This window comes from Hyla sarda, chromosome 2 (assembly GCF_029499605.1).
Source record: "Hyla sarda isolate aHylSar1 chromosome 2, aHylSar1.hap1, whole genome shotgun sequence".
Lineage (NCBI taxonomy): Eukaryota > Metazoa > Chordata > Amphibia > Anura > Hylidae > Hyla > Hyla sarda.
Genome location: NC_079190.1, coordinates 350,429,958 through 350,457,043, shown reverse-complemented (window position 1 = coordinate 350,457,043; position 27,086 = coordinate 350,429,958). Strand labels below are relative to the sequence as shown.

Genomic DNA, 27,086 nt, shown 5'->3' with positions numbered 1-27,086 from the left:
CATTACATTAAAGGGGTATTCCAGGAAAAAAAAAAGTTTTTTTTATTATTTATAATCAACTGGCTCCAATAAGTTAAACAGATTTGTAAATTACTTCTATTAAAAAAATCTTAATCCTTCCAATAATTATCAGCTGCTGAAATTGAGTTGTTCTCTTCTGTCTGACAACAGTGCTCTCTGCTGACATCTCAACTTCAGCAGCTAATAAGTACTGAAAGGATTAAGATTTTTTGAATAGAAGTAATTTACAAATCTGTTTAACTTTCTGGAGCCAGTTGATAATACAAAAAAACAAAAACAAACTATATATATATATATATATATATATATATATATATATATATATATATATATATATATACACACACACACACACACACATATAATATATATATATATATATATATATATATATATCGAAGTTTTTTCCTGGATAACTCCTTTAATGTCAGATGACTATCTTATGTGTATGGTGGTTGAATCAAGCAGACAAGCATTACTTTGAAAAAGGTTTCATGAGCAGGACCACCTCTTTAAGGGTACGTGCAAACATGCGGATTTTCGTAACGTATTTAGCTGCGGATCCGTTGGGGAAGGCCCCGCTATATGCTGGCTTTATATGTGCCTGCTGGTAGTGGCAATACGCCGCTACGAGCAGACACAGTGCAGCGATGTGTGCAGCGTACTCGCACATCGTGGCCGCTCTCCCTGCTCTGAGCGAGGCAGAGAGCTCTTGCGATGTGAGAGTACACTGCGACTCCCACATCGCAGTGTGTCTGCTGGTAGCGGCGTATTGCCGCTACGAGCAGGCACATGTAAAGCCAGCATAGAGCGGGCCTTCACCAGCGGATATGCAGCGTAAAATACGCTGTAAATCTGCGCGTGTGAACGTAGAAGGGGAAAGGTAACATTCAGTTGTCAATTTGTTCATACACTTCCTGGGAAATAACAGAAATGTCAAAAGGGCAACACAGTCCTCTATAATATTTATAACCTTTTAGGTTTAGTGCTACTTTAGTGTTTGAAAAAGGCACTCTTTATAGAACTGGCAGTTCTTCTTTAGTACATAACAGAACGTGAATGTTTTTATCAGCTATAGAATAGTAAGAATAATAATATTAGATTCTGCTATAAGCAAGTAACTTTTCAGATCATGCACAGGACATTGTGTCTTAAAGAAATACACCAGTAGCAACATGACTTGCTTTGGTAGAATGCAAAACAAAACTAAACGACTGGTAAAGAGTTTTAGCGAATGATTAATAATAAACTTTAGAGAGAAGGTTTCCTGTGATTGAAATGAGGCATCAAGGCTTCAGCATCTCGTGGAGGTAAACGGAGTGCATGTGGTACGCGGACATCCAGTTGGAGCACTTGTAAACATTTCTGTAGTAAGAGCTGGAGACAGCGGAGTGGTAGTTCTGCCAGGCCTGATAATATGATCGCCAGTAATCATTATAGCTCATGGTACCATAAGGAAACGCACTGGCGTTCGCATAGTCCAGCTGATACATGTCATCCTGAGTTTCCTGACATAGTTCTCTTCTGGACAGTTGGGTTACTTTTTTCCCCCGTTTCCTAAGCTTTTTGGAATTACTGATGATCACGTCTTTTCCAACATAACAGTTTGCCTTGACCAAGCTTGCCTGCTGCACATCAGAAGATGCTGGAAAGTCTTCCACATTCAACTGGCCAACATCGGCATCATCTGTCCTTTTGGTCGAGAGATCGGGATAAGAGCTTGACTGCTTCTTGGTCTTCAGCTCCTCCGGTGAGTGCCTGGACTCCTCACTATTGTCATCACTCTCTGATAAGGAGCTGGATGAGCTATATCTTTCATCACTAGAATTCAAACTCCGGTTACATGGTTCCGAAGTGTCTCCAGCATCAGAAGGCATGTCAACAGAGCTGTTCTGTTTGTCCAGGTTTTCAGAAGCAAGCCTCTCTGCGTGACTCCCTGTGTCTGAGTATACTCGGATGATTTCTACATGTTTCTCTAAGCCTTCCTTAATAAACTGTTCATAATCTTCAACAAGCTCAGCAAAAGATGATGTGCAAACCACAGGACGTTTAAAAGAAGATAAACTTGGGATTTTAGGAAGGGAATTATCTAGTCCCTGTTGGATGTTGCCGTCGCTCTCCACACTTTGTACTGTCTTCTTAAGTTTAATGGTATCAGCTGCTTTGTTGGGCAAGTTAGATGTTTCTACATGCATCCAATCCTGTGGATTTTCTTTTTCTGTAGACTTCTTTCTGGGAACTTTCTTTTGCTTAGGTTGAGTAGTTTTAGTATTTTTCTTGCTTTTATCCAGTTCTGGTAAGGAATTCAAGCCTACAGTTTGTGTTTTGCCAGAATCATCTGTTTTCAGTTCGGACATCACAGCTTGAGCAGAGTTCTTCATCGACATGACCTCAACATTCCAGTCACAAGCTTCCTCCATTAGCCCGTCTGGAATTGGCTCTGTATGCAGAGGTTACATTTCAATTAAAAGATGGTAAATTTACATATTGACATTTTTTGAAATAGCTAAAAAATAGAAAAAAAAAGTACTTAACCCCTTAGGGACTCAGCCCAATTTCCCCCTTAAGGACTGAGCCCTTTTTTTTGCAATTCTGACCACTGTCACTTTAAGCATTAACCCCTTAAGGACCAGGCCATTTTACACCTTAGGACCAGAGCGTTTTTTGCACATCTGACCACTGTCACTTTAAACATTAATAACTCTGGGATGCTTTTAGTTATCATTCTGATTCCGAGATTGTTTTTTCGTGACATATTCTACTTTAACTTAGTGGTAAAATTTTGTGGTAACTTGCATCCTTTCTTGGTGAAAAATCCCCAAATTTGATGAAAAATGTGAAAATTTAGCATTTTTCTAACTTTGAAGCTTTCTGCTTGTAAGGAAAATGGATATTCAAAAAAATGTATACTTATATTTGTAGCCCAATTTATCTCGAGTAAGGACATACCTCATATGTCTATGTAAATTGTTCGGCGGGCGCAGTAGAGGGCTCAGAAGCGAAGGAACGACAAAGGGATTCTGGAGAGTACGTTTTTCAGAAATGGTTTTTGGGGGGCATGTTGCATTTAGGAAGCCCCTATGGTGCCAGAACAGCAAAAAAAAAAAAAAAAAAAAAACACATGGCATACCACTTTGGAAACTAGACCCCTTGGGGAACGTAACAAGGAATAAAGTGAGCCTTAATACCCCACAGGTGTTTCATGACTTTTGCATATGTAAAAAAAAAATTTTTCACTAAAATGTGTGTTTCCCCCCAAATTTCACATTTTTGCAAGGGTTAATAGCAGAAAATACCCCCCAAAATTTGTAACCCCATACTCTGAGTATGGAGGTACCCCATAAGTTGGCCTGAAGTGCACTACGGGCGAACTACAATGCTCAGAAGAGAAGGAGGGATATTTGGCTTTTTGAGAGCAAATTTTGCTCGGGGGCATGTCGCATTTAGGAAGCCCCTATGGTGCCAGAACAGCAAAAAAAAAAAAAAAACAACACAAGGCATACCATTTTGGAAACTAGACCCCTTGAGGAACGTAACAAGGAATAAAGTGAGCCTTAATACCCCACAGGGGTTTCACAACTTTTGCACTAAAATGTGTTTCCCCCCAAATTTCACATTTTTGGAAGGGTTAATAGCAGAAAATACCCCCCATTGAGCTTTTGGAAAGAGAATTCATTTGGAATGGTAGTCAGGGGCCATGTGCATTTACAAAGCCCCCTGTGGTGCCAGAACAGTGGACCCCCCCCCCCCCACATGTGACCCTATTTTGGAAACTACACCCCTCACAGAATTTAATAAGGGGTGCAGTGAGCATTTACACCCCACTGGCGTTTGACAGATCTTTGGAACAGTGGGCTGTGCAAATGGAAAATTAAATTTTTCATTTTCACGGATCACTGTTCCAAAAATCTGTCAGACACCTGTGGGGCGTAAATGCTCACTGTACCCCTTATTACATTACATGAGGGGTGTAGTTTCCAAAATGGGGTCACATATGGGGGGGTGTCCATTGTTCTGGTACCATGGGGGCTTTGTAAACACAGGTGACCTTCAATTCCGGACAAATTTTCTCTTCAAAATCCCAATGGCGCTCCTTCTCTTCTGAGCATTGTAGTGCACCCATAGAGCACTTTACATCCACATATGGGGTATGTTCTTACTCAGAAGAAATTGGGTTACAAATTTTGGGGGGCTTTTTTTTTTATTTTCCCTTGTGAAAATGAAAAATTTAGGGTGACACCAGCATTTTAGTGGAAAAATGTTTTCATTTTCCCATCCAACTTTAATGAAAATTTGTCAAACACATGTGGGGTGTTCAGGCTCACTATACCACTTGTTACGTTCTGTGAGGGGTGTCGTTTCCAAAATGGGGTCACGTGGGTATTTATTTTTTGGGGGTTTATGTCAGAACCGCTGTAAAATCAGCCACCCCTGTGCAAATCACCAGTTTAGGCCTCAAATGTACATGGTGCGCTCTCACTCCTGAGCCTTGTTGTGCTTCCGCAGAGCATTTTACGCCCACATATGGGGTATTTCCGTACTAAGGAGAAATTGCGTTACAAATTTTGGGGGTCTTTTTTTCCTTTTACCTCCCGTGAAAATAAAAAGTAAAGGACAACACCAGCATGTTAGTGTAAAAAAATATTTTTTTTACACTAACAGGCTGGTGTAGACCCCAACTTTTCTTTTTCATAAGGGGTAAAAGGAAAAAAAGCCCCCAAAATTAGTAGTGCAATTTCTCCCGAGTACGGAGATACCCCATATGTGGCACTAAACTGTTTCCTTGAAATACGACAGGGCTCTGAAGTGAGAGAGTGCCATGCGCATTTAAGGACTAAATTAGGGATTGCATAGGGGTGGACATAGGGGTATTCTACACCAGTGATTCCCAAACAGGGTGCCTCCAGTTGTTGCTAAACTCCCAGCATGCCTGGACAGTCAGTGGCTGTCTGGAAATGCTGTGAGTTATTGTTTTGCAACAGCTGGAGGCTCTGTTTTGGAAACACTGCCGTACAATAAGTTTTTTATTTTTATTGGGGGGACAGTGTAAGGGGGTGTATATGTAGTGTTTTACTCTTTATTATGTGGTAGTGTAGTGTTTTTAGGATACGTTCACACTGGCGGAGGTTTAAAGTGAATTTACCACTAGGAGTTTGCGCTGCGGCAAAAAATTTGCCGCAGCTCAAACTTGAAGCAGAAAACTTACTGTAAACCCGCCAGTGTGAACGTACCCTGTACGTTCACATGGGTGGGCAAACCTCCAGCTGTTTCAAAACTACAACTCCCAGCATGTAATGACAGACTGTGCATGCTGGGAGTTGTACTTTTGCAACAGCTGGTGGCACACTGGTTGGAAAACCTTCAGTTAGGTTCTGTTACCTAACTCAGTATTTTCCAACCAGTGTGCCTCCAGCTGTTGCAAAACTTCAACTCCCAGCATGTACTGATTGCCGAAAGGCATGCTGGGAGATGTAGCTATGCAGCAGCTGGAGGGATCGCAACTACAACTCCCAGCATGCAGAGACAGCTGTTTGCTGTTTAGGTTTGCTGGGAGTTGCAGTTTTGCAACATCTGGAGAGCTATAGTTTAGAGACCACTGCACAGTGGTCTCCAAACTGTGGACCTCCAGATGTTGCAAAACTACAACTCCCTGCATGCCCAGACAGCAAACTGCTGTGTGGGCATGCTAGGAGTTGTAGTTTTGCAAGATCTGGAGGTGCACAGTATAGAGATCACTTTGCAGTGGTCTCAAACTGTAGACCTCCAGCTGTTGCAAAACTGCAACTCCCAGCAAGCCTAAACAGCTCTCTGGGCATGCTGGGAGTTGTAGTTTTGTAACATCTGGAGGATTACAGTTTAGAGACCACTATAGTGGTCTCAGACTGTAGCCCTCCAGATGTTGCTAAGTAACTCACCGGCTTCAGTCGGATCCAGGAAGCTGCGTCGACGTCCTCTTCTTCCGCCGATCGTCGCCCGTTGCCGCCGCTGATCGTCGCCCGCTGCCGTCGCCGATGGGTAAGTGGATCTTCGGCGCCGGTCCCGGTCGGTTTCCCCGTCCTGCCCTGCCTATTGTGGGTGGTCAGAACGGGGAAACCGAAAGTAAACCCCTCCGCCCCCGATCTGCTATTGGTGGTCACGTCTAGACCACCAATAGCAGAGATAGGAGGGGTGGCACCTCTGCCACCTCACTCCTATCGCTACAGGGGGATCGTGGGTGTCTAGGACATCCACGATCCACTTTATTTTACGGGTCACCGGGTCACCATAGACCCGGAATGACCCGGAATCGGCGCAAATCGCAAGTGTGAATTCACTTGCGATTTGCGCCGATCGCCGACATGGGGGGGGGGTCTAATGACCCCTCTGGGCATTTGCGCGGGGTGCCTGCTGATAGATATCAGCAGTCACCCCGGCCCGGTCCCTGCCCTGCACGCGGTGGGGACCGAAATTCCCACGGGCGTACAGGTACGCCCTTGGTCCTTAAGTACCAGGAAGCAAAGGCGTACCTGTACGCCCTTGGTCCTTAAGGGGTTAATAACTCTGGGATGCTTTTTTTCTGATTTCGAGATTATTTTTTCATGACATATTCTACTTTATGTTAGTGGTAAATTTTCAGTGATACTTCCAAAATTTGATGAAAAGTTAGAAAATTTTGCATTTTTTTTACTTTGAAACTCTCTGCTTATAAGGAAAATAGACATCCCAAATAAATGATATATTGATTCACATATACAATATGTCTACTTTAGGTTTACATCATAAAGGCAACATGTTTTTACTTTTTGAAGACCCCATTAGAAAAACTGCACCCCTCAAAGTATACAAAATGCCATTCAGTGTTTCACAGGAATAGCAGCAAAGTGAAGGAGAAAATTCAAAATCTTCATTTTTTACACTCGCATGTTCTTGTAGAGCCATTTTTTTTTTTTTTTTTTTTTTTTTACAAGGGATAAAAGGAGAGAAATCCCCCCCCGCCCCCCAAAAAAATTTGTAACCCAATTTCTCTTGAGTAAGGAAATACCTCATATGTCTATGTAAAGTGCTATGCGAGTGCACCAGAGGTCTCAGAAGGGAAGGAGCGACAATGGGATTTTGGAGAGTGAGTTTTTCTGAAATGGTTTTTGGGGGGCATGTCACATTAGGAAGCCCCTATGGTGCCAGAAAAGCAAAAAAAAACACACATGGCATACTATTTGGGAAACTACACCCCTCAAGGAACGTAACAAGGGGGTCGAGTGAGCCTTAACACCCCACAGGTGTTTGACAACTTTTTGTTTTTAAGTTTTCTAAAATAATTTCCACTAAAATGCAGTTTTTTCTCCCATATTTAAAATTTTTACAAGGGGTAATAGGAGAAAATGCTCCTCACAAAATTTGTAACCCCATTTTTTATGAGTATGGAAATACCCCATGTGTGGACGTCAAGTGCACTGCAGGCACACTACAATGCTCAGAATAGAAGAGAAGGATTCACATTTGGCTTTTGGAATGCAAATTTTGCTGAAATTGTTTATTTATTTATTTATTTTTTTTTGGGGGGGGGGGGGTATCTTGCATTTATGAAGCCCCTATAGTGTTAGAACAGCAAAAAATAAAATAAAAAAAATAACACATGGCACACTATTTTGGAAACTACACCACTCAATGAACGTAGCAGGGGGTATAGTGAGCCTTAACACCCCACAGGTGTTTGACGAATTTTCGCTAAAGTTGGATGTGAAAATGAAGAATTTGAGTTCTTTATTTTACTAAAATGCTGGTGTTACCCCAAATATTTCATTTTCACAAGGGGTAATAAGAGAAAAAGCCTCCCAAAATTTGTAACACCATTTCTTCCGAGTATGGAAATACCCACTGTTCCCCTTATTACATTATGTGAGGGGTGTGGTTTCCAAGGTGAGGGGGTCACAAGTGGGGGGGGTCCATTGTTCTGGCACCATGGGGGCTTTGTAAACACACATGGCCTTCAGTTCCGGACAAATTTTCTCTCCAAAAGCCCAATGGCGCTCCTTCTCCTCTGCACATTGTAGTGCACCCTCAGAATCAGAATATTTTACATCCACACATGGGGTATGTTCTTAGCGTTACACATTTTGGGGGGGGGGGGCGCTTTTTTCCTATTTTCCCTTGTGAAAATGAAAAGTATGGGGCAACACCAGCATGTTAGTGTAATTTTTTTTATTTTTGTTACACTAATAGGCTGGTGTAGACCCCAACTTTTCCTTTTCATAAGGGGTAAAAGGAAAAAAAGCCCCCCAAAATTTGTAACGCAATTGCTCCCGAGTACGGAAATACCCCATATGTGGCCTGTCCCTTCCCGGCCCCCCGCCGCTAGCCGGAGGGGAGCCGGTGCCCGATGCCTGCTGAAATCGTTCAGCAGGCATCGCGGTATATTGCCCAGGGGGGTCATTATGCCCCCCATTGTCGGCAATGGCCGTAGATCGCGGGACAATTCAGTCCAGCGGTCTGCGGCGATTCCCGGGTCAATCGGGTCTCCAGTGACCCGGTGACCCAGAATTACTGGCTGATCGGGGCCATCAGAGACGGCCCCGAACAGCCATAGCCAGCAGGGGTGAGGTGGCACTGGTGCCACCTCACGATCGCCCTGATTCTTCGGCCGGTTTCCCGGCCGACCAATCAGGGCACCTGCTGCGGGTGTCACTCCCACAACCCACTCCGCCCCTCTTCCGGAGGACGTGAGCGGGTGCGGGACGTGCACCCCGGGTGTTGGGGACCCCGATCCCCGGCGTTAATGTTGGGATCGGGGCCCCAGGAGCGGCGGCGAGGGACTGACCTGCGATGGAGCAGCAGCTGGAGGTGAGTGACAGAAAAAAAAAGGGCATGCTGGGAGCTGTAGTTATGCAACAGCAGGAGGCAGACCACCACAACTCCCAGCATTCCCTTATGGGCATGCTGGGACTTATAGTTTTGCAACAGCTGGAGGCACATTTTTTCTATGGAAAAGTGTACCTTCAGCTGTTGTATAACTACAACTCCCAGCTTGCACAATCAGCTAAAGTGCATGCTGGGAGTTGTAGTGGTGCATCTGCTGGTTGCATAACTACAACTCCCAGCATGCCTGTTGGCTGTCGGTGACTGCTGAGAGTTGTAGTTTTGCAACAGCTGAAGGCACACTGAGTTAAGTAGCAAACCAGTGTGTCTCTAGTTGTTGCATAACAACAATCCCCAGCATCCCCAGCCAAAGTAGTATGCCTCCAGCTGTTGCATAACTACAAGACCCAGCATGCCCTTCCACTGTCCGTACATGCTGGGGGTTGTAGCTTTTGCAACAGCTGAAGGCACACTGGTTGCAAAACACTGAGTTTGTTACCAAACTCTGTGTTTCACAACCAGTGTGCCTCCAGCTGTTGCAAAACTACAACTCCCAGTTGTAGTTTTGCAATAGCTGGATGTTCCCCCCTCCCCAATGTGAACGTACAGGGTACACTCACATGGGCGGAGGTTTACAGTAAGTATCCGGCTGCAAGTTTGAGCTGCGGCAAATTTTCTGCCGCAGTTCAAACTGCCAGCGAGAAACTACTGTGAACCCCCGCCCGTGCGACTGTACCCTAAAAACACTACACTACCAAAAAATAAAAAAGTAAAAAACACTACATATTACACATACCCCTACACAGCCCCCCTCCCCAATAAAACGGAGCCCTCCCCAACAAACGGAGCATCAGCGGCAGCAGGAGGAGTGCGGCGGTGGAGGAGGCTGCACTGAAGATCAGTGATCTTCACTGTGGCCTTCTAAAAGTTGCAAAACTACAACTCCCAGCATGCCCAGACAGCCAAAGGCTGTCTGGGCATGCTGGGAGTTGTAGTTTTGCAACATCTGGAGGGCCACAGTTTGAAGACCACTGTACAGTGGTCTCTAAACTGTGGTCCTCCAGATGTGGCAAAACTACAACTTTCAGCATGCACTGACTGTCTGGGATGCTAGGCGTGTAGTTCTGCAATATCTGTCCCTTCATTTGTTGCAGAACTACAACTCCCAGCATGCCTGGACAGTCTGGGCATGCTTGGAGCTGTAGTTTTGAAACATCTGGAGGGCTACAGTTTGGAGACCACTACTTAGCGGTCTCCAAACTGTTCTTCCGCAGTTGTTGCATAACTACAACTCCTAGCAAGCCCAGACTGTCCAGGCATGCTGGGAGTTGTAGTTCTGCAACATCTGAAGGGCCAGATATTGCAGAACTACACGCCCGGCATCCCTGACTGTCTGGACATGCTGGGAATTGTAGTTTTGCAACAGCTGTAGGCACACTGGTTGTGAAACACTGAGCTAGAGAGTCTGTTTCCTAACTCAGTGGTTCCCCACCAGTGTGCCTACAGCATTTACAAACCTACAACTCCCAGCATGTACGGTCTGTCAGTGCATTCTGGGAGTTGTAGTTTTGCCACAGCTGAAGGTTTGGGGTGCCCTCCCCCCCATGTGAATGTACAGGGTACATTCACACGGGCAGGTTTACAGTGGGTTTCCTTATTCAAGTTTGAGCTGCGGCAAATTTTCCGCTGCAGCTCAAACTCCCAGCGGAAAATTCACTGCGAACCCCCTCCCATGTGAATGTACCCTAAAAACACTACACTAACAAATAATAAAAAGTGAAACACTACATATATAGCCCCTTACACTGTCTCGCCCCCCCCCCCCCTCCCCAATAAAAATGAAAAATCTCTCATACGGCAGCGTTTCCTAAACAGAGCCTCCAGCTGTTGCAAAACAACAACTCCCAGTATTGCCGGACAGCCATAGACTATCCTGGCAGGCTGAGAGTCTTGCAACAGCTGGAGGCACCCTGTTTGGGAAACACTGCTGACAAGCACCATCCTTGTATCTGGGTCCGCCCCTATTGCAAATTCCTCATTTAGGCCTCAAATGCGCGTGGTGCTCTCGCACTTCAGAGCCCTATCCTATGTCAAAGCAACAATTTAGGGCCACATATGGGATATTTCCGTACTCAGGAGAAGTTGCGTTACAAATTTTGGGGGTATTTTTCTCCTTTTACCCCTTATGAAAAGGTAAAGTTGGGGGTTACACCAGCATGTTAGTGTAAAAAAAAATTAAAATAGTGTAAAAATGTTATTTTAATTTTTTTTATACTAACATGCTGGTGTTGCCCCATACTTATCATTTTCACAAAAAGATGAAAGGAGAAAAAGACCCCCAAAATTTCTAACGCAATTTCCTCAGAGTACGGAAATACCCCATATGTAGATGTAAAATGCTCTGCGGACAAACTACATGGCTCAGGAGTAAGAGAGCGCCATGTATATTTGAGGCCTAAATTGGTAATTTGCACAGGGGTGGCTGATCGTTACAGCGGTTCTGACATTAATGTAAAAAAAACAACACAAAAAACAAAACAAAAAACACCCACGTGACCCCATTTTGGAAACTACACCCCTCACGGAATGTATAGTGAGCCTTAACACCCCATAGGTCTTTCATACATTTTCGTTAAAGTTGTAACCCCATTTGTAACCCCATTTTATTCTGAGTAAGGGAATACCCCATATGTGGATGTAAATTGCTCTGCGGGCGAACTACACATACACATATGAGGTATTACCTTACTCGAGAGAAATGGGGTTACAAATTTTGTGGGGCATTTTCTCCTATTACTCCTTGTGAAAATGAAAAGTTTGGAGTAACACCAGCATTTCAGTGTTAAAAATCCAATTTTTCATTTTCATGTCCCCCTTTAACAAAAGTTTGTCAATCATCTGTGGGGTGTTAAGGCTCACTGTACCACTTGTTACGTTCCTTGAGGGGTGTAGTTTCCAAAATTGTATGCCATATGTTTTTTTTTTTTACTGTTCTGGCACCCTAGGAGCTTCCTAAATGGGACATGCCCCCCAAAAACCATTTCAGCAAAATTTGCTCTCCAAAATCCCATTGTCGCTCCTTCCCTTCTGAGCCCTCTAGTGCACCCACAGAGCACTTTACATCCACATATGAGGTACTTCCTTACTCGAGAGAAAATTAATTACAAGTTTTGGGGGGCCTTTTTACCCCTTGTAAAAATGAAAAAAAAGGGGATACAATAACATTTTAGTGTAAAAAACTGAGATTTTTATTTTTCTCCATTTTGCTGCTATTCCTGTAAAGCACCTAAAGGGTTAAGAAACTTTTTGAATGTCATTGTAAATACTTTGAGGGGTGCAGTTTTCATAATGGGGTCCGTTATAGGGGATTTCCAAAATAAAGACCCTCAAATTCACTTCTAAACTTAACTGGTCCCTGAAAAATTCAGATTTTAAAATTTTCGGGAAAAATTTGAAAATTGCTGCTGTACTTTGAAGCCCTCTGATGTCTTCAAAAAGTTAAAACATGTCAACTTTATGATGCAAACATAAAGTAGACATATTGTATATGTGAATAAATATGTAATGTATTTGACATGTCCCTTTTCCTTACAAGCAGAGAGCTTCAAAGTTAGAAAAATGCTAGTATCAACGTAAAATTTACCACTATCATAAAGTAGAATATGTCACAAAAAAACTAAATCTCGGAATCAAGTAAAAGCAGAGTTATTAAAACATAAAGTGATCGTGGTCAGATTTGCAAAAAATGCTCCCGTCCTTAGGGTTATAATGGCTCCGTCCCCAAGGGGTTAAGGATCGGGGATGCAGGGCGTACATGTACGCCCTGCATCCCCAAGAGGTTAAGGAAGTGTGTGGATGTCAATAAAGCATATACGATAGGAACAAAGCTGTAATAATCATGATCTGCTTAATTTTCATGCCCCATACTCCTATTCAGTAATTGGGAGACAGAAACAACAGACAGAATACCTGGTTGTTTCTGAAGTGCCCAATGAAGTAAAATATATGGTCTTTCTTTTTTGAGGACTTCCTCTACCCCCCCACCTAACTTACTTTTATATGTTTTATTGTAAGTTAAAGTAGGTTTCATGTTTATAGTTGAAGTGATAATGGCACCTGTACAATAATGTCATCATTTGCAACTATTGTATGAAGCATTAAAGGGGTATTCCGGGCAAAAACATCTTATCCTTTGGATAGGGGATAAGATGTCCGATCGCGGGGGTCCTGCCGCTGGGGACCCCCGCAATCTTGGCTGCGGCACCCCAGACATCCGGTGCATGAAGCGAACTTTGGTGCATAGAGTGAACGCACCACTGGGACCCCCCACATTCTATGCGGGGCTGCCTCTCCAGTTTCGGAGACATCCGGGTTTCTGGGACTGGAGATGCTACATCACGCCATGCCCCCTCCATTCATGTCCATGGGAGGGGGAATGACGGCCGTCCTTTTGGATAGGGGATAAGATGTTTTTGCCCGGAATACCCCTTTAAGCTTCAGAAACAATCTAGCATTCTTAGCAGGAGCAGAAGGTTTAGGACATATTAAACTGAAAATCAGCCCTACAATCACTTTTACCAGGTAGTGGTAGTAGTCGAAGGTTGCACTTCTGAGCTATAGACATCATCAAATTCTCTTCTTCTCCTCGACAGCAGTAAGAGACAGAAAGTCCATAGGTACCTGTGAAAGCATTGATGTAGTTTTGTCATTAGATTAGCTTGCATACTATTCATCAAAAGTGAAAACAATCAAATGAAAGAAAAGTAGCAACACACAAAACAGCACTTAAAAATTCTAGGTTTCCTTTAAGTTGTTTTACGTGTGAATACTTTCGTATTGGAATAATGGGAAGTTGATTATTTTTAAGATCTTTGGACAAGTCATACGTTTCGATCAATGTGGGACTTGGTGCCAAGACCCCCCCACAAAAAAAAAAAAAAGAAGAAGATTACCAAAACGTCCAGCTCTTCCAATACGATGCATGTATGTTTCCCAGTCATGTGGTACATCCAGATTTATAACCAAATTAACTTTCTCAGCATCAATACCACGTGATGTCTAAAATGTAAAGGAAAAATATTTAATGATTATTTTACGGACATATTATAAGGCAAGCTGTACAAGAATTTACAGAAAAATAATATAATGGGTCCTATATAAAAAAAAAATGGATAAAAAAAATACCATAATGCAAAAATAAAATAAAAATAAATCCATTCCTAAACTATTCATTTTAGATTTCTATCTTGTGCAATCATAAGTGAAGTAGAAAATCCAACAGTCAATTCTATAATATTAACACTGTTAAGGCTACTTACAAGATCAGTAGAGATTAGGACACGACAATGATACTGCTTCAGTTTGGCCATAGCATCAAGTCTTTGGTTTTGGTTCATACTGCCTACAGAGAGACAATAGAAAAAGATTTGTAAAAATCGTAAAAGGTACAATGAGTAATAACAATAACCAGCTATAAAGTACATTTACCCATTGGATTAAAGTGTACATCCAGTGATGGCTCAGGCAGAAGGAGATTTGCTTACATTTTCATGCCACTGCCCAACCCTTGAGCAAGACTACAGGCTATGGATTAAATCTACAGATTTTGCAGAAGTCCCATACAAATCTATGGGAATTCAGCCATATCTTTAGATTGAACAACCGTAGTCTTACGCAAGTCACGAAAAAAATAAAAAATGTTCAGAAAGTAAATTCTGACTTACCTGATATACACACAGCTGGAAAACCTTTAGCTGAAAGAACTTCAGAGAGATGTTGGGCCCTATAAAATAATATTTTTAAGGCTTATTGGTATGAATTAGAAGCTTTACAACATATACTAGTTTAAAAAAAATGTGGGCATGCCCACTTCTGTAGGCTACTAGTTAACAATACATGGACCACTTGTATATTCAAGCACTCCCTGCAGCACATGGGTCTAAAAGGGGTATTGGGGCCAAAGACATCTTATCCACTTTCCAAAAGGAACTGGAGATGTGATGTCACGCCACACCCCCTCATGATGTCACACTCTCTCCATTCATGTCTATGGGAGGGGGCGTGACGGCCGTCACGCCCCCCCCCCATAGACATGAGTGGAGGAGGCGTGGTGTGACGTCACGAGGGGATAGGGGATAAGATATCTTTGGCCGGAATACCCCTTTAAAAGGAAAAAAAAAACTAAAAGGGAACATTAAGGTTACCTGCTATGCAAGTTTGAGAATACTAAGGCTTGGTTAAAGGGAACTCTACTGAACAATTCTTGTAAGTGTTGCACCTTCTCTTCAAACGTTTTGTGTGGAAGAGGATGGGAATTCACCACCTTGTAATACTGTTTTAACCCTAGTCAAAAGACAAAAAGACAAATGTCACATCCTATACAATGCTGATATACTTTTGTTTTCTATGGGATTATACATACCTAGAAGGCTGGGGTCAGTTACATTCAACCTGACAAATGTTGGCTCCCTCATATACTTTTTCAGGGCTTTAGCTAAGGTTTCTGGGTATGTGGCTGAAACAGTTAACATCTGCTTGTTGGCAGGAAGAGATGAGTAAATCCAACTGAGAAAGAAAAAACAGGATTAAAGCGTTCTTCCCATCTGGGATATCCACAAGATATGCCATAAATGTCTGTTAGATGTGTGTCCCAACACTGGGACCAACACCCCCTCTGGCCTGCTTGTGGCTACTGTAGGTGGTCAGGAAGCCACAGTTTACTTAACTCCCATATTGGTTCACAGAAGTTCTGACAACAGCATAACAACACTATGCTGTTTTTGTAACCCTTAGGGAAACAGTGAATTTTGCGGTTCTACACTGTTCTGCACTCTAGGCAACTCCCATAATGTCTATGAAAGTGATGCAAACAGTGTAAGAAAGCCAGCTTGGCTGTTTTCAGCTCCCTGACCACCTCAGCTTCCTGACCACCTCATGGTGCACAAACAGCCCGGCAGCCAAGGTGGGGGGGGGGTTAGGGCTGTACATAGCTGAGGGTTCCAGAGGTGAAATCCTCCACTACTATACATTCATGGCATAGCCTGTCAATTTTCCATAAATATCCAAGATGTTAATACCCCTTTTACTTCTACTTTAAGGCAAGCGTTACATTTAGAAATGACAGAGGTAAACAGAAGAAAAACTTCCCAACTCTTAGCTATTCTGTAAGATTTCTACATGCATAAAATGGTGAAAGGGAAACAAAATGCCTTTAAATGGGCACTGTCATCTGCAAAAATGTTTTATATATTGTAAATAACAATATATGTATATCTGTAATATACATTAGTTAAAAATTGTGTACATTTTTGGGTGAAAAAAAACTTTCCATACTTCTTACCACTAGGGGTCCCTCCACTGTTCAGAACACTGTCTTGTCCTTGCACCAGTACCGAGATAACATACAGGAAGTGTGGGCGGGACAAGCAGGGCTCTGTGCAGGCTCCTGGCTTGTCAGTCAGTCTGCTCTGTAATTCGTGATATGTCACAGAGCAGACAGTTGTCAGCTATGAGGAGTGAAAGAGGAAGTTCCCATATGAGGGCAAGTGTCATGTTTGCCAAAGGGAACGACCCTTCCTTTTCAGTGAACTGAATGCAGTGTGAGCAACATAAGCAAGAGAATTAGAAGCCATAAAAAATGATAAAAAACAGGATTTAAGAACATGGAGAGGGTCAGCACCAGTTAAAGAGTATTTTAATTCTAATTCTCATAACATTTTAAGGCAAACAAGTTGGAACAGGGCAAAACCTATTAAAAGACAACCTGTGACCAATCCCCAAAAATGAGATTGCATTACCATTATATAGCTTAGGGTGCACTCATCACCCACTTTATAGTTTCTTGATATAACCTCCCATTGCCAAAATATGTGGGTGTATTGCTTGTCTGACAATTCATGTAATATTCAGATGGGAGTGTACTTAATTTTAATAATGGGAGTTAATATCAGGTGATAGGTGGGATTATGTATGAGGTATACAGGCCCTTCAATGTAAAATACCCATACCCCCTAACTGTATAATCCCACCCATCATCTGATATTCACTCCCATCATTATAACTAATTTAACGCCCACCTGACTGATTCCTTTAATTGTCAGACAATTTATAAACCCTCATATCTTGGGAATGGGAGGGTGTATCAAGAAACCATAAAAAGGTGTGTGATCAGGACACCCCACCCATTAATGATAATACAAAATCAATTTTAGGGGTTGGCCACAGATCTTTTTAAAACAGAATGTATTACCATGCTTATTTCCCATATCTAAATAAGAGGGGAATAAATGTTCATTCCAGGATAGTGGGCAGAGTCATGCAGATTGTCCCCTTTCTGTCCCTTATGGCCAGCTATGCACCCAGACCTGCCATACCACATTTAGTGATGAATTCCTTACTTGATCTGCTCTTGGAAGCTTCCCTCTTCTAGCAGTTTGTCGGCTTCATCGAGAATAAATAGACGAATGCTGGATGTGTTAAGAAAGCCAAGTTCTATTAATTGCTTTATTCGGCCTGCATCAGGGAAAAGATAAAATATTGAAATTCTCATGTAAGCGCAGACTGGCAAATGCCGCCTGGAAAAATAAGACAGTTTATTTTTACACATAATTAAAAGCATCTCATAAGCCAGGAATGGACTCCAGCCATCAGTGAACAGATTCCAAAAAACTGAAGCTCCCAATGCCAGTACTTAAAAAAGAATGGTACTGAGCAGTGAAAATTTGTGTTACTTCTCAGGAGAAATCATGACCATGACTGAAAGAACAGTAGGAAAGTTGCAGATTAGCAAAATTAAGGCTGCCTTCACACCCTCGAGTAGTTTACTGCGGTTTTAGGTCCAGTCACAAAACCGATATCACAGAAAAATTATATCAAGTCTATCGATTAAATTATCAATCACAGAAAAATATAGACTATTTAAAATATAACTTTTATTCCAAGCCCATAAAACAAAACCAGATATGGGGCAGAAATGAGCTGACCGGAGTCAACGGTCGGCTCATTAAAGTCAATGGAGTTCGTCGCGGGTCCGGCTGGGGTACTGGGACCTGCAACAGTGGTGTGAAGGCAGCCTAACAGTGTTCACTTGAAAAGCAGGGGCATCTTAGGCTACATTCACGTTATGAATGTGAGGTATGCTCAGCATGAACTTACAGCGTGCACAAGAAGTGTATCCACAGGGCTCCATTATCCCAACAGAGGCCCAAAGAACAATCTTTGGCCTCCATTGGGCCAGTCAAAGTTGTTAGAATAAAAAAAATTAAAATCTATGGAATAGCATAGTAGACCACAATATTCTAATCAATAGCATGCAGTAAAGAAAAAGGTGAATTGGGTGGTATGTTATGCCATGTTTTTACAATAAGATGCAAAAATAAATAAAAAATAAAAATAAAGCCTTTACAGTTACAAAGTTCACAGCCTTTCACTGAATATATACATTAGGAGGCCTACCAGTGTGTATTTGCTAAACATGCCATTAACGTGATAATAATAAAGCCTTTGACTTACTTTAGGATAGGCCATCTATAGATCTTGGGTGGGTTCAACCCCAGGGATCCCAACCAATAAGCTATTTGAAGGGGTACTCTGCCCCTAGACATCTTATCCCCTATCCAAAGGATAGGGGATAAGATGTCTGATCGTGGGGGACTGGCCGCTGGGGACCCCCGCAATCTCTCTGCTGCACCCAGCGTTCCTTTAGCGTGTCAGGTGCAGCGATGGAGGCTCGTAATGTTGCGGCCACACCCCTCAATGCAAGTCTACAGGAGGGTGCATGCCCCTTCCCAAAGACTTGCATTGAGGGGGCGTGGCCATGATGTTACGAGCCCCCGCCCCGCATCGCCAGTCATCGGGCACGACATAGACTGCATCTTCATGGTGGCAGGTTCTCTTTAAGATAGTCAACGAAAAATATTTGTTAGGAAAATAGAAAACTTGATTACCGGGTGAGCCCACAGCTATGTGACACTTTTTCAACCGAACTTTGTCCTGTGGTAGTGGTGTACCTCCTATAAAAACATGGCACTCCAAGCCTTCCATGCGACTCCCTATAGATATAATGACTGAATGGATCTGAACTGCAATTTCTCTTGTTGGAGCCAACACCAAAATCTAAAATAACAAAAAAAAAAAAAAAAAACCCAGGTAAACACTGAATAGAAACATGTGAGAATAAAATAAATGAATGAATAAATAAACAAAACCAACATACATACATACCTGTGTTGCAGTATTCTCCAGAATCAAAGAGTCTAATGCCACTGTGGAGAAGACACAAGTTTTTCCAGTTCCAGACTTAGCCTGAACAATTAAATCTAAAAATTAAGGGAAAGTTAAATGTAAGTGCACCTCCAGCAGGGCCTATTTGTCCAAAAGTTTTCGACTTCAGCTCTATTAATTCAAACCTAGGACGTGTAGGTCAACCATGATGTAACATTCTGGCATTCTGGTCTCCCCATCTGTGTGATTATTCCTCTATCTTGCCTTTCTTCTGCCCCTCATGCTCCCATCCAGGTCCCCTACTGACACACTATTTCTTCCCCTGTCTATTTGGTGCAATGGAGCATTTACAATTAGTAAATTTAACTAACCTCTTTATCAACTAAGTAGGGTTAACTAATGCTCCATTCACACTACCATCAGAAGCTCAGTTCAGATCCTCTGTTGGTAGTTCCATTAGATTTCACAAGATGCAATTAAATTTCCAATTGAAAATGTTGACTTAGGCCTTCTGAGCAAAGACAGATGCTCAGATTCTTATTAAGAATATCTCTGTACTTTGCTTAAAAGGGGTACTCCGTTGCCCCAGAGTTTGCAACATTTTATTCTGAATGCTTGGAGCGGGCGTCATGACATCACGGCCACGCTCCTCGTGACTTCATATCACGCCCCCTCAATGCAAGTCTATGGGAGGAACGTGGCGACGCCACGCCCCTCCCATAGACCTGCATTGTGGGGGCATGGCGTCACGACGAAACCCAGTGTATTAAACGAACGCTGGGTGCTGCACAGCGATCGTGGTGGTCAAAAAAAAAAAAAAAAAAAAAAATACACACTTTTCTGCCTTCCTCTAATCTGTAAAAATAAATAAATAAAGCAGTGTCATATTAAAGCTCTTCCATCACATTACCATCTAAGGACAGATAATGAATCTTAATTTTTTCACTCAAAACCCCCTTGAGCAATGTCACTTTTTTAACTCACCTAATCCACACCTTCCAAGTGGTATGGCCTTGCTCTGAATTGGAGAGGGTTTGGTGAAGCCAGCTGCCTCCAAGCCCTCAAGAACTGGCCGGGACAAGAGCAGCGAGCTGAAGTCAGTAGTGTCACCAGGGCCCTGCAAAACATCTTCGGTGCGAGGTCGAGAGCCCAATGAGTGGGCAGCCATTTGTTTTTATTTTTTGTTAACAGAACAAACCTTTTTTAGATGTCTAGAGTGTAGCCTGAAAGAGAATATATAAAAGGTTTATCAGTGAGAAAGAGCTCATGACAAAGCAAGTATCGGTGGTATGAGTGATGGATGCTAAAGTATAATAGGCAAGAAACATAAAAGCTTCAGGTCAACCCTTTCCAGCCAATCAGATAGCTTCTTTAATGTTCAAAACTGCCGTAGACAAATTAGTCTAAATGAAAAAAAGTTCATAAATAAAAAAAATAAAAAAAACAAAGACTGCAGGATGGTGCATCGTGTTACCCTAATAAAATAGGGGAGCCCTGAAACCGGGGTTCAGTAGGCTCTATAGATTCGCTGCTCACCCTGAGCGTATCGAAAGTATGAATAACACCCTGTTAAGGGTACAAGGCTTAAAATATGTTTCTGTGCAAGCCCAAAGGTCCCAGCAAGGCAACCATTGGATGTCCCTGAGTAGATACTGGATAAATGCAAGAAAAAGGACCATGTTTTTAGACGTTCACGAACTCCAAAGTTATTAAGTCGGAAGATGTAAAGATGAATGTGCTTTATTAAGTACAACAATGACGTGTTTTTGGATTAGCAGCCCTTCCTCAAATTACTTAGGCACTGTGTCAATCTGAGAAAGCGGTGCTTACCCCGGAACACGTTATTGCTGTACTTAATAAAAGCACATTCATCTGTTCCTGAGCGCCTGAATACAAGGTCATTTTTCTTTCCATTATCCAGTGGATAACCGAAAGCCAGAATCGGACTGGATGTCATAGGCATTACTTGGCCATTTATATCTATACACAGGACAACTCTGAGAAAGCAATTCTATATCAGCTGTCCTGAGACAAGGTCTACCCTGATTATTGACTAGATCAAAAGTCAACTTTACGGTGGTCATAAATCAAATGTTAGAATTGCTTCTCTGACAGACTTTACAGATGACATAACCTGTAGAACACAAACTAAACATTTTGAAAATGTATTGAGTACAATAATAATAGGAACAATGCAAAAAGAATATATATGTCTATAACCTTTAAGACCAGCAAATGAGACTCCGGCAAAATATTGTATCTGCTCCTACAGATATGTGGATGTTTTCCCACAATATATAATGGGCCTGCACCAGGAATAATAGATGATAATCAGCTATCCACATGGTAGGTGATACACTTATAGCCACTCAGGGTCTCAATGTCAGGACCTCCAGCCATTCAAATGTCCATGTGAATGGTGTACATGCCCAGTACTGTTCCATTCACTGTCTATGGAACCATAGCCAAATACAGCACTTTGCTATCTCTGCCAGTCCACAGACCAGTATTTCCCAACCAGTATGCCTCCAGATGCTGCAATGGCATGCTAGGAGTTGTAGTTCTGCAACAGATGAAGGCACACTAGTTAAAGGAAAACTGTCACATGTTTTGTCCTGCACTATCCGCAGGTACCTGTGGATAGTGCGGGAGACGCTGAACAATTTGAGTCCTACCTTGCCCGGATCCACTGCGCCGTTTGCCCATTACAGGTCTTTTTCTGTGTATTAAAATTAGCACTTAACCGGCAAAGGCGGGGTTACTGCCTTCAACTGCCACTGTGTTGTAAGCGCCAAACTGCCTGCAGCACCGCCCGGCTAATGAATGTTCATATATTGCCTTACTATGTTGTCTCATCTCGGCCGAGTCCCGGACGCTACTGCGCATGTGCGGGATTTCTCACTACACCCGGAAGCGGTCTTCAGCGCTGCTTCATTCGTCCGGAGCAGCGCTGAAGTAAGGGTGTAGGCAGTTTGAGACTCGGCCGATATGAGACAACATAGTAAGGCAATGTATGAATATTCATTAGCCGGGCGGTGCTGCGGGCAGGGTGGCGGTTACAACACAGTGGCAGTTGAAGGCAGTAACCCCGCCTTTGCCAGTTAAGTGCTCATTTTAATACACAGAAAAAGACCTGTAACGGGCAAACGGCGCAGCGGATCCGGGCAAGGTAGGACTCAAATTGTTCAGCATCTCCCGCACTATCCACAGGTGTGGATAGTGCGGGACAAAACATGTGACAGTTTTCCTTTAAGAAACACTTCCATGGACAGTGTAAGGTACCCATTTGGCACATAAGACCATTTCTCCATTAATATGGATTCAGATTCCCTGTTCGTATAATAGCAAGTGATTACACATACATATACACACTATGACAGTACAAACCTATACAGACATGTACATATATATGGGACATATACACAATATGAAAGCACAGACATAAACAGATAAGTATGCAATATGACAGTACACACATACACTGTTCAAAAAGATAAAAGGGAACACCAAGATAACACATCCTAGATCTGAATGAATGAACTAATCGTATGAAATACTTTCGTCTTTACATAGTTGAATGAGCTGACAACAAAATCACACAAAAATTATCAATGAAAATCAAATGTATCAATCCATGGAGGTCTGGATATGGAGTCACAATCAAAGTGGAAAACCACACTTCAGGCTGATCCAACTTTGATGTAATGGCCTTAAAACAAGTCATAATGAGGCTCTGTAGTGTGTGCGGCCTCCACGTGCCAGTATGACCTCCCTACAACGCCCGGGCATGCCCCTGATGAGGTGGCATCCACCAACTCCTGGACAGTCTGTGGGGCGACGTGCATTGGTGGATGGAGCGAGACATGATGTTCCAGATGTGCTCAATCGGATTCAGGTCTGGGGAACGGGCGAGGCCAGTCCATGGCATCAATGCCTTCCTCTTGCAGGAACTGCTGACATACTCCAGCCACATGAGGTCTAGCATTGTCTTGCATTAGGAGGAACCCAGGGCCAACTGCACCAGCATATGGTCTCACAAGGGGTCTGAGGATCTCATCTCGGTACCTAATGGCAGTCAGGCTACCTCTGGCAAGCATATGGAGGGCTGTGCGGCCCCCCCCCCCCCCCCAAAAGAAATGCCACCCCACATTATTACTGACCCACTGCCACACTGGTCATTCTGGAGGATGTTGCAGGCAGCACAACATTCTCCACGGCGTCTCCAGACTCTGTCTCGTCTGTCACCTGTGAAGAGCACAGGGCACCAGTGGGCAAATGCCAAATGTCCTGCATAGTGTTGGGCTGTAAGCACATACCACCCTCATGGAGTCTGTTTTTGACCATTTGAGTGGATACATGCACATTTGTGGCCTGCTGGAGGTCATTTTGCAGGGCTCTGGCAGTGCTCCTCCTTGCACAAAGGTGAAGTGAAAGCATCGTTAGCATTCAAAAGTGACCAAAACATCAGCCAGGAAGCATAGGAACTGAGAAGTGGTCTGTGGTCACCACCTGCAGAACCACTCCTTTATTGGGGGTGTCTTGCTAATTGCCTATAATTTTCACCTGTTGTCTGTTCCATTTGCACAACAGCATGTGAAATAGATTGTCAATCAGTGTTGCTTCCTGAGTGGACAGTGTGATTTCACAGAAGTGTGATTGACTTGGAGTTACATTGTGGTGTTTAAGTGTTCCCTTTATTTTTTGGAGCAGTGCACCGTATTTTTCGCCCTATAGGACGCACCGACGTATAAGACGCACCCAATTTATAGGTGCAAAATCTAAAAAAATAAAGATTCTGAACCCAACAGTGGTCTTCAACCTGCGGACCTCCAGATGTTGCAAAACTACAACTCCCAGCATGTCCGGACAGTGCTGGGAGTTGTAATTTTGCAACATCTGTAGGTCCGCAGGTTGAAGACCACTGGTATAGGAGGTAATACTCACGCGTCCCCGCCGCTCCGGACAGTCACCGCTGCCCTGGATGTCGCTCCATCGCTGTCGCCGCGTCCCTGTGGTGTCCCCGACTCTCCGGACGTCTTCTTCCCCGGGATCCACGCTCTCCGTCGCCGTCATCACGCCACGCATGGCGCTCCTATTGGATGATGGGGCGGCGTGCGCGACGACGTGATGACGTCGAAGGAGAGCGCCGGCCAAGCAGGGGATCCCGGGACGGAGCAGACAATGAGGAGGCAGGTAAGGTCCTGTAAGCTGTTCGGGACCGCCGCGATTTCACCGCGGTGGTCCCGAACAGCCCGACTGAGCAGCTGGGTTAGTGTCACTTTCCCTTCAGATGCGGCGGTCAGCTTTGATCACCGCGTCTGAAGGGTTAATACAGGGCATCACTGCGATCGGTGATGTCCTGTATTAGCCGCGGGTCCCGGCCGTTGATGGCAGCAGGGACCGCCGCGATAGGTGTTTATTCACCGTATAAGACGCACCAACTTTCCATCCCCCAGTTTTGGGGAAGAAAAAGTGCGTCTTATACGGCGAAAAATACGGTATATACAGCAGACATATATGCATAGCACAGACATATACATACACACGTATATATATATATATATATATATATATATATATAACATATGCCCATTATGACAGCATAGACATATATACAGCAGACATATGCATAGCTAAGACATATGCACAGCAAACATACAGACAATATGACAGCCCAGATAGACAAGTATGCAATATGACAGCACAAACATATACACAATGAGAGCACAGACATATATACATTAGAACAGAACAAACATATACAGCACAGACCTATACAGACAAGCACTCAAATTGACAGCACAGAAACATATTATATATATATATATATATATATATATATATATATATATATATACACACACACACACACACACACACACAGCAGAAATCTATATGCAATGACAGCACAGATATACACATTATGACAGCACAGATATATAAATCAGACATATACACATTATGACAGCACAGATATATAAATCAGACATATACACATTATGACAGCACAGATATATAAATCAGACATATACACATTATGACAGCACAGCTATATAAATCAGACATATACACATTATGACAGCACAGATATATAAATCAGACATATACACATTATGACAGCACAGATATATAAATCAGACATATACACATTAAGACAGCACAGATATATATATCAGACATATACACATTATGACAAAACAGATATATAAATCAGACATATACACATTATGACAGCACAGCTATATAAATCAGACATATACACATTATGACAGCACAGCTATATAAATCAGACATATACACATTATGACAGCACAGATATATATCAGACATATACACATTAAGACAGCACAGATATATATATCAGACATATACACATTATGACAGCACAGCTATATAAATCAGACATATACACATTATGACAGCACAGATATATAAATCAGACATATACACATTATGACAGCACAGCTATATAAATCAGACATATACACATTATGACAGCACAGATATATAAATCAGACATATATACATTATGACAGCACAGATATATATATATCAGACATATACACATTATGACAGCACAGATATATAAATCAGACATATACACATTATGACAGCACAGCTATATAAATCAGACATATACACATTATGACAGCACAGCTATATAAATCAGACATATACACATTATGACAGCACAGCTATATAAATCAGACATATACACATTATGACAGCACAGATATATATCAGACATATACACATTAAGACAGCACAGATATATATATCAGACATATACACATTATGACAGCACAGCTATATAAATCAGACATATACACATTATGACAGCACAGCTATATAAATCAGACATATACACATTATGACAGCACAGCTATATAAATCAGACATATACACATTATGACAGCACAGCTATATAAATCAGACATATACACATTATGACAGCACAGCTATATAAATCAGACATATACACATTATGACAGCACAGCTATATAAATCAGACATATACACATTATGACAGCACAGCTATATAAATCAGACATATACACATTATGACAGCACAGCTATATAAATCAGACATATACACATTATGACAGCACAGATATATCTATCAGACATATACACATTAAGACAGCACAGCTATATAAATCAGACATATACACATTATGACAGCACAGCTATATAAATCAGACATATACACATTATGACAGCACAGATATATCTATCAGACATATACACATTAAGACAGCACAGATATATATCAGACATATACACATTATGACAGCACAGCTATATAAATCAGACATATACACATTATGACAGCACAGATATATAAATCAGACATATACACATTATGACAGCACAGCTATATAAATCAGACATATACACATTATGACAGCACAGATATATAAATCAGACATATACACATTATGACAGCACAGATATATCTATCAGATATATACACATTATGACAGCACAGATATATAAATCAGACATATATAGAACAGAAATATACACATTAGGGGAGATTTATCAAAACCCCAAAGGAAAAGTTGCCCATAGCAACCAATCAGATCGCTTCTTTCATTCTGCAGAGGCCTTGTTAAAAATGAAAGAAGCGATCTTTTCCACTGGGCAGGTTTTGAGAAATCTCCCCATTATGACAATACAGACCTATACAGACAAGCACGTAATATGACAGCACAGACGTATATACAGCAGACAGATGTAGACACAAGCACAGCAGACATATAGACAGTATAACCAGACAGACACGTGTCCAGGTACACAGCCTCATACACACTGCAGCAGGCTGGGGAGATGTCTGCCCACAACTAGCGTTGTACACACTGCTGGTACAGGCCTTGGCATATCCTCCATGCCAGGCTGATTGATACCCCCGCACCCTCCCACTCACCACACAATGATAGCAGCTCTGCTTCCAGACACCAAGAGATGCTGTGCTAGACACTAGATCTAGGTGTAAAGGACCTTTGGTGACG

At 42.5% G+C, this 27,086-nt stretch overlaps 2 protein-coding genes across 6 annotated transcripts in view; one reads left to right on the top strand and one right to left on the bottom strand.

Annotated features, from left to right (window-relative positions):
• Positions 1-405: 405 nt before the first annotated feature.
• DDX20 (DEAD-box helicase 20) lies at positions 406-27,086 on the bottom strand. 5 transcript variants are annotated; one of them, XM_056558267.1, is made up of 12 exons: positions 27,002-27,086; positions 20,059-20,297; positions 19,075-19,169; positions 18,798-18,966; positions 17,250-17,364; positions 15,275-15,417; positions 15,057-15,195; positions 14,577-14,635; positions 14,172-14,254; positions 13,806-13,911; positions 13,432-13,533; positions 406-2,461 (listed from the first exon to the last, which is right to left on the bottom strand). In XM_056558267.1, exons 2-12 carry the CDS (start codon positions 20,240-20,242, stop codon positions 1,308-1,310), a joined length of 2,349 nt encoding a protein of 782 aa, XP_056414242.1. In that variant the 5' UTR covers positions 20,243-20,297; positions 27,002-27,086; the 3' UTR covers positions 406-1,307. The 5 variants fall into 5 exon arrangements, with proteins under 5 accessions (XP_056414242.1, XP_056414245.1, XP_056414243.1 ...); XM_056558270.1 differs by lacking the exon at positions 27,002-27,086 and adding an exon at positions 24,019-24,267; XM_056558268.1 differs by lacking the exon at positions 27,002-27,086 and adding an exon at positions 21,918-22,091.
• Positions 22,165-27,086, top strand: part of INKA2 (inka box actin regulator 2) — a 133,223-nt gene continuing 128,301 nt past the window's right edge. The window contains exon 1 of the mRNA XM_056558274.1: positions 22,165-22,243. The gene's annotated coding sequence lies outside the window, so the exon portion shown is untranslated. The remainder of the gene's footprint in view (positions 22,244-27,086) is intronic.